The sequence below is a fragment of the Hemibagrus wyckioides genome, linkage group LG25, assembly GCF_019097595.1.
Source record: "Hemibagrus wyckioides isolate EC202008001 linkage group LG25, SWU_Hwy_1.0, whole genome shotgun sequence".
NCBI lineage: Eukaryota > Metazoa > Chordata > Actinopteri > Siluriformes > Bagridae > Hemibagrus > Hemibagrus wyckioides.
Window position 1 is genome coordinate 75,001 of NC_080734.1, and position 8,679 is coordinate 83,679.

An 8,679-nucleotide genomic window follows, 5' to 3' on the forward strand; every position below is an offset into this window, starting at 1 on the left:
GATCAGAGTTTGGTGAAATTAAAACACTGCTTCAGGTGCTCAGGTTCAGCTTCAGCACTGTTATGGGTCTATAAAATGAGGTCAGCTGATGAGCTGAATATACTGAATGACCAGGTTCTGCATCAGTGGACTCTTCCTCCCATGATGGCACGACCATATTCCAAGATGACAAGGCCAGGATTCATGGAGCTCACACTGTGAGAGAGAGGTTCAGGGAGCAGGAGACATTATCTATACGCATGGATTGGACACCACAGAGTCCAGACCTTAACCCCAGTGAGAGTCTGTGGGATGTGCTGCAGGAGACGTTACCCAGCGATCAGACTCTCCCATCATCAGCACGGGATCTTGGTGAGACATTACTGAAGCTCCAGAGAAACCAATGTTGTGATGATGTATAAATGTATAGAAATCATGGCTCAGGGAATTCGGTCAGACAAAATAGCAGAAAGTTTAAGTGGTTTTGTCCAGACAGTGTAATTCACTGTTATTAAAATATATTTACAAAAGGATGTTTATACTACACTGCTGTATAAATGTGTATGTAGTAAAGGGCCGGTGTCCCAGTATGTTTGAGGTGTACAGTGGATATTAAAAGTTTAAGATCAGATCAGAACATTTTCCACCTCTATGTGAATTTACAACATACAAAAATGAAGCTGTATATAATCAGAAACATGTTTTAGTGAAAACAGAGAAAAAAAGTTTCAATAACCAGGTTGCATAAGAACTCACATCCTTCTATAACTGAGGGTGTGGCTGAGTTCAGAATCAACCAATAACATCTCCTCTCATGTTCAACAGTAATCATCCAGCCGTCACCACCGACATGATTCTGATGAACTCCATATAAAGATCAGCGGTTTCTGAAGGGGTTTCATCACATCTTCATGGTCTCATCTGTCTGCATCACACAACTCCAACTGACTGTACATGAGTGCAGAAAGCACATTGTTCATCATCACACTCTCCGCTGTTCATAATCACTTATAATTACATTCTCTGGTGTCACTCAGATGACGATGCAGTTCCCATTTAAGTCTGGTTCCTGTCAAGGTTTGTTCCTCATACCATCTAAGGGAGTTTTTCCTCACCACAGTCACCTCAGGCATCTTACTAGGGATGATTTTGTCTAACATTAATCTAGGACTTTTGTACTTTGTTTCTTATGTTCTGTAAAGCTGCTTTGAGATAATTATTACTAGTACTGTTCTTGTTTTTTATATTATATATATATATATATATATATATATATATATATATATATATATATATATATATAAATTTTTACTGTATTTTTATTATTATTATTATTATTATTATTATTATTATGCCCTTCATGCTGCTCACGTGCCTTTAATTGCCCCTTGGGGACAAAAAGTTTTTGAATTGAATTGAATATCCATTGTTAAAAGTGCTATACAAATAAAACTGAATTGAATTAAATTGAATTGCTGAAGCCAGAGCACTTACAACGCATGCATGATATCTGTCCAGTTAAAAAAATATCAATTTCCAAAATATTAGCTGGAGCATGGAACAGCGTAGAAAAATGAAGCATCAGCAAGAACAGGACATCCCTCTAAAATCTGACACCTACTAATTCCTCTGAGAAGCACTCAGAAGCTGTCTGAGCTCGGGGGCAGGAGCACTAGACCATGCACTTTAACAAAACACATCAAACTGAACTAAATCACCCCAAACCATGGGGCAGAATGTGTGCTGGTCTCCAAACAGTTTAATAATTTCATCCTTCCGAAAGGGATGTTCAGTGTAAAAAACAGCAAAAGAGCCCCACCATGTGTAGCATGATGGTACGGCATGTCATTGCTATGTACCTGTACTATAGTTCTGTACTGTAGTTCTGTCTGTCTGTCTTGCTGCTTTTTTCAGCCAGAACCTGAGCTTTTATGGACCTGGTGAGAATCATGAAGAGCTGCAAATACCAGTCCATTTAGTGGAAATCTTCAGGTGTTAGTAATCTGAAGATGAAAAGGAACCTTTCAGCATGACAATGACCCAAAGAGCTGACATCCACATCTACACAGGAAATCAGATGCTGATCGATTCAAAAACACTCAGTGGTGAAATCAAATGGAAAACTGCTTGAATAAACGATTTGTTTGGGGTGTGTATACTTATGAAAATAGGTTATAGTCTGTTTTCACCCCATTCACTTTTTATATGTTGTTATTTCAGACACTGAGGTGTAAAAAGTTCTGATATGTTTTATACACACAGCACAGACACCCAACATTTACTGACCGCTTCCATCATCAGCATGCTGTTTATTCTGTTCACTTTAACTCTCCACACAGCACTCACACACCTGACCAGAACAACACCTCGGTAAGAATGCTGTCTGTGGATTTCAGAACGGTGACCGAAAGGTGTTCCTACAATAACCTGGACTTCAACACTACAAACACCAAGGAACTGATGGTGGATTTCAGCAGATGGAAGCACACTGAGCTCTCTGCCCTCTGAGCTTTAAGTGCACATCTCAGCTGACCTCACCTAGAACACACACATCTCCATCAGAGGCTCTACTTCCTCTACCTCCTCACCCACTGACCATCATCTATCGGTCAGCACCAGAGAGCCTCCCTTACTACTACACCATGGTGTGGGTCACCAGCTGCGCAGAGGAGAACAGGAAGGACTTCATGATTAATGAACATGTATAAAGTGCTCATGTTGTACCTGTGGTGCCATTACAGGCTTCTGAACACTCCTCCTGGGACAGGTAGTTGTTGTTGTTTTGTTTACATCCTCCGTAGATGAATTTCTCACACACACCTGATGCAGCATTAAAGTGCCAGCGAGGGAAAGAGCCGCGACATGGACCCACCTTCATCGGGTTCAGACAATGGACTGAAACAGATACAGAACAGAAACACTGAAAAAACAGCAAGAAGAAGAAAATTTTGAAAATAAAATAAAGTTTCTAAATAAACAATCCATCAGTTTCCTCTCAAACTCGTAAACTCAACACATCCCTGAAATACATCATTACATAATTAACCCTTTCCTTAGTGTCTTATTAAAACACAGCTGCTTCCTCAGAGTGTCTGAGCATCAGGTCATCCTGGTCATTGTGCTGGTGAACCTGGAGTCTCTCTTGATCAGACTGGACAGTAGATGGGAGAATTCACCCTGGACAGGACGCCGGTCCAATGCAGCACACCATCAACACACACACATTCACACCAACTGGAGTTTACCACATCACTTATCAATCTTTCAATAAAGTATTAAAGGGTCAGTAAGTAACTCATCAACCTCAGCATCCTCCTCCTTCTCCTCATCATAATTTACTTTACCCTCACTGCTATACACCTGCCATCTTTGCACTACAGAAATTATAAAACTACTGTACATTTGTATCCTGTACATAACAATGCTATTTAAACATGCATATATATATAAAACTGTATATCCTTATTGATATTTATTGTAAATATGCCACTTAGGCACTTCTGGTTGGATGCTAACTGCATTTCATTGGCTCTGTACATGTATTCTGCACAATGACAATAAAGCTGAATCTAATCTAATAATCATCATCCACATCATAATCCTCCTCCTCCTCCTCATCACTGAGATGATGTGAGAGCTCCCACAAGACATGAATGTTTTTCCAAATTTTAGTTTTTATTCAAGTTTTTAGAACAATTTCTTTTTTCATCTATTCTTCTTTTATTCTCTTTTTCATCACAATCCCTCGCTCTCCTCTCCTCTCCCCGTCTGTCTTTAATTCTCTCACACTTTCACACAGTTACACAACTCAGACCTTTCACCCAAACACCACTTACTTTGACAGTATTTGCTTGTATTGCATGTGTGTGTGTCTGTGTGTGTGGGGAAGAGAAAGCCAGGATGCAGGTGTTTTTACACACACACACACACACACACACAGCAACATGTTAAACCTGTTCAAGGTGGAGTTGAGCTATACACACCCAGGCCGTGCGTGAATGTGTGTGTGTGTGTGTGTTTTAAACAGCTGGTACACACATGCTGTGATCCATTATAAACAGAATTATTAGGATGAAGAATAATGATTATAAAGAATAAATTATTCTGATAATACTGATGTGTTTATAATCATTACTGACCCTCGGATTGCTCCTGCGTGAGGACGAGCACGGTAACAGACACACTGTCTGACTGTCCAGCTGAATCAGTGACCGTGAGCTGAAAACGATAAACTCCAGGAAGAAGATTTCGCAGCAGCCGCTGATCTGTGAACTCTGTTTCCTTCGAGAGAAGAATACAGAAATAAAACATCACTGTCTCTGTACCAGAAAGAACAAGCTGATTAACTGAAAGAATTTCACTGTGCTGTAATGTACATGTGACAAATAAAGGCTATTGCTATTTCAGTTTCTAATGGGATTTTTTAGCAGCAGCTGACCACAAGCTGTGGGCAGTGTCTGAAAGAATGAGGTGGTCAGTACTGGGGCAGGAAGGCACTTCCTCTACAGGGCTGCTGAATGGACTAAAATTTATAAATCTCTACAGTCTCCATTCAGTGACCCAAGGGCTGAGTGGTCAAGTGTCTGACTAGGGGGTTTAGTGTGCTTAAAGGCCTGGTCACACTACAAGACTTTAACCGTCGGCAGATCACTTTGCTGTTCAGACTACAGGACTTCACTGTATGTCTTTTTGTCCTTGTGGTGTTCACACTACGCGACGCTTCGTAAATGATCCACAAGAGGGCGTCGCACACCACACCATCTGACAACAACTCTCAACTCTGTTGACTTGCTCTCTCATTGGCTGGAGGTCGTAGCTACAATTGACACCACGTGATGTCGAGTCGGCCGACTGTCCCAGATATTTAACATGCCAGATATCTGGATTTTGTCAGCGATGCGTCAGTGAGCCTCTTTGAGGCGTTGTGGAGTAGTTCACACAAAGATTGCCGAGCGCTGATCACCTGCTGATTTTCCCACGATCACAGACCGATCTGTCGGCCAGCTCGTTAATTTACAAATCGGGCTTAAAATCCTGTAGTGTGAACTAGGCTTAAGTGCTCCTGCAGTGTTCAGGTATGTTGACCAAATGTAGACCTCAATCTGAGTCACTTTAAATAATTAACCAATACAAAACAATGCCAGTAAGAGTTACAGAAATAATGAACATGCTGGACAGAGCTGACCACAGGAACTGAAACTTTGACTCCTTCATCCTTTAGTCCTCATTTGGAACTGACCCCATGACCTCTCTCAGCCTTGACCTCCTCAGTAGTGTTAGAGAAGTTTACCTTCATCACAACAGAAGCATCTCCACTCAGACGTGTCCACTCATATTTGGTGATATTTTTGTCATCCCAGCTTTCAATGCCGTTCAATGTCACTTCTTCTCCAGCTCTGGTCACTATGTCGGCTCCTGCGATGGCTATTGGACGTTTATCCTTTTCTCCTGCAAAGTAAGAGCACACACTCATTTCCTTCACAGGTACAGAGATCACAGGTCACCTTTTACTACATCAAAGTCAGTGATATATGGCAGCTCAGTGGTCAAGATTCTTTTGTTATAGGTCAGTTTTTCAGTGGGTCAAAAATGTACACACACACCGGACAGTGCAGATTAACAGGTTACTGATCTGGAATAACCAGTCAGACAGCTTTCAGGTTAAAATCTGTGTGTTATTAAGTATAAAGCATTTTTAGCACAAACAAACAAACAAACAAACAAACAAACAAACAAACAAACAAACTGAAGGAATGACTCAGAACAGACCTTTGGGAGGAAATCATCTCATCATCTCATGAAAATAGATCCAGAAAATAAACTGAAGGTTCAGACACCATCTTAGAAATGGTCCAACCATCTTGGTTTCAAAAACTGACCAGAATTTCAGACGGAATTTATCCTGCGTTCTACAGAAAGGCAGAGGCTCTCATACTGAGAAAGTCTCCAAAGAATTCTGATTATCTAGTTACAACCCAGAAGGTGTTAAGAAGCTCACAAACCACTGGTTCTCTAATAAGCAACAGGTTCCCTGGACCAGATCATCTCAGAACAGAGTTTTATAAAAAAAGTTATTAATGCAGAAGCTTGATTAAGGACCAGCATCTACAGAACTCTTAAATATTCCACACACATCTAACTTCCCCCCAAGTTGTGATTTCATTAGATTCAGTAAAAGCTTTTGACTCACTGATTAGCTATTTTCTGTCCTGGTTGAATGAGTTTTTAGTAAAACATTAATTTTCTGGATCAGATGACTCTGTAGAGCCACACCAGCTCATGTATGTATTAGTTTCCTTCACAGCACTCAATCAGAGACCTTAGTCTTAACCTCAGAGCCTTTAAAGCCTCCACAGACTAAATCATTTATTACAGTACCACAGATAAAAATCCCCTTCATGCTGATGATCTTTCAGTAATTTAGTCACCCCCCCCCCTTCAGCTCCAGTCCCATTCAGAAAGAATTTGCCGCTCTTTTTTTTGGTTAAAATTAAATTTTCAGATTTAGCATCACAGGGTCTCTTTAGCATCACAGGGTCTCTTTAGCATCACAGGGTCTCTTTAGCATCACAGGGTCTCTTTCAGGACGCCAACATTTCTATAATTATTCAAATTGGACAGTTGTCTTTTTTCTACGTCCTTGTGTTCCAGAGTTTCAGCTTGGTCCGTTGTTAATAGGTGCATGATACTGAGCAGATATTTCAGGGCTGCAGAGCTACACACATGGTGAAGATCACTATACACAATGCTGAGCATGGGCTGGAGAAGAGTGACGCATCAACACTGGGCTCTGGAGCAGTAAAACATCATCTCTGGACTCATAAATCATGTTTCACTATCTGGCCATCTGATGGACAAATCTGGACTAGGAGAAGGCTTGGAGAACATGACTTATGGGGACACAGAGTGCAACAGTGTTGGGACGAGGGATTATGGTTTCATCTAAGGTTTGGTCTTTCACAGAACAATGACCACAACCCCAATACCTATGGGATGAACTGGAACACCTGACCTCCTCACCCAACATCAGTGTCTGATCTCACTAATGCTCTTGTAGCTGAATGATCACTAATACGCACAGATAACAAAATCTTGTAGAACCTCTGGAATCTTGTCATCTTTCTAACAGACTCATACAGGTGTGCAGCTGAACCTTTTAGACTAAATTTCAAACATAAATAGAAGATCCTCTGTGCCTCTGTCAGCATGCCAGAATTTTCATGGTTACATACAGATGTTTGTACAGATGCTTGTGGTACCTTCAGCTGTTCCAAAACTAATCTTGAGGAGCCAGATTTGTGCAAGGCCAAAAATGAACTCCCAATAAACTAATAAAAAAAATATTAAAAAATAAGCATTTACAGTACAGTATTAACATTTTTAGTGATTCCACCGAACATCCGCAAAACCTTGTCACTGGAGACGGGTCCTGGAACAGAACCTTGCGGATGTGTGAGGTATTACTGTATTTTCATTAATATGATATTTTAATATGTATTTTTAAGTTCATCAGATATAATATCTATTAATAATAATAGAACACGTGCTGTATAAGTTGAACTGTTTCTTTAAGAGTAAAGATAAGAGCAAAGTATGTGACTTGAACCATGGCAGGAGTTTCGGTAGCAGAAGCTGCTGCTGGGATTTCCCACAGCAGTGTCCAGTGTTCCCACGGAACGGTGTGGAGCTCACACACACTGCTGCTGCCACCTATTAGAGAAATGTACAGGTGTTCCTGATAAAGTGGACAGTGGGTGTAAATGTATGATAATAACCAGGTATTAGTGTGTTCTAATGACAGACAGACAGACAGACAGACAGACAGACAGATGATTGCTGACCGGATTTTCCCCCTGGCCCGCGCAGGTGTCTCTCATAAACCGAATCCTCGATGTAACTCGTGAAGCCGGCTTTCCTGGAGAAGCTGCAGACGAACTGATTTCGGTACAAACAGTCGAACAGGAAACAGTTCGTGAGTGTCTTGTCTTCCGTTCCTGCCTCCATCAGAGCCAGGTTGCACTGAGAGTGCCGGCAGCACGCGCTCAGGCAGGCCTCTGGTGTCCCCGCGCTGGGGTTGGAGATGTAGCTCGCGCCTTCCGCCACGCTGTCCTCCGTGTTCAGCACGAACCCTGCGCGTGCCTGCGTGAAGAGTCTACTGCAGCTCTGTACCGAAGTGTGTATCAGGAGCAAAAACACACAACTCCAACACACAGCCATGCGCAAACAACCCATTATACACAGGTTTATACACACACACACAACAGCCGAACTGCGGTCTCTACACACACACACACACACACACACACACACTGCGGCGCTTGCTTGCTTTCGGCAGTAAGTAATTAAGCAACTCGGTGCAATAAAGTAAAGCTGGTGAAAACCACGCGCTCTTCCTCTTCTTCCGCTCTCACACTGGATCAGGAGGAAGGTCTGATGTAATGAAGAAAGGTCCTGTTGATCAGACGGAGTTAGATCAGCTCCCAGATCCGCGCTCAGGTGTGTCTGATCTTTTCCTGGAACATTCACCCAGGAATTGCCCCTTAGTGTGACGTCACTCTCTGCACGAGCGAATAGGACAGAAAGTTAAACACAAAGAAAGACAAAAACAGAGATACACGACATTACTGAACATTTCCTGAACTTTCTGTTAAAGTCGATTAAATTATTAAAGAACGTTAAAGTTAAAGTTAAAGAACTTTT

The 8,679-nt window shown here is 41.6% G+C and overlaps 1 protein-coding gene across 1 annotated transcript in view; it reads right to left on the reverse strand.

Annotated features, from left to right (window-relative positions):
• The window catches only part of spint1b (serine peptidase inhibitor, Kunitz type 1 b), a 35,147-nt gene extending 26,468 nt beyond the window's left edge, over positions 1–8,679 (reverse strand). The window contains exons 1-4 of the mRNA XM_058379478.1: positions 7,821–8,679; positions 5,270–5,427; positions 4,119–4,260; positions 2,704–2,874 (exon numbers count right to left, since the gene is read on the reverse strand). Coding sequence (XP_058235461.1) covers positions 2,704–2,874; positions 4,119–4,260; positions 5,270–5,427; positions 7,821–8,211 — 862 coding nt within the window. The 5' untranslated portion in view covers positions 8,212–8,679. The remainder of the gene's footprint in view (positions 1–2,703; positions 2,875–4,118; positions 4,261–5,269; positions 5,428–7,820) is intronic.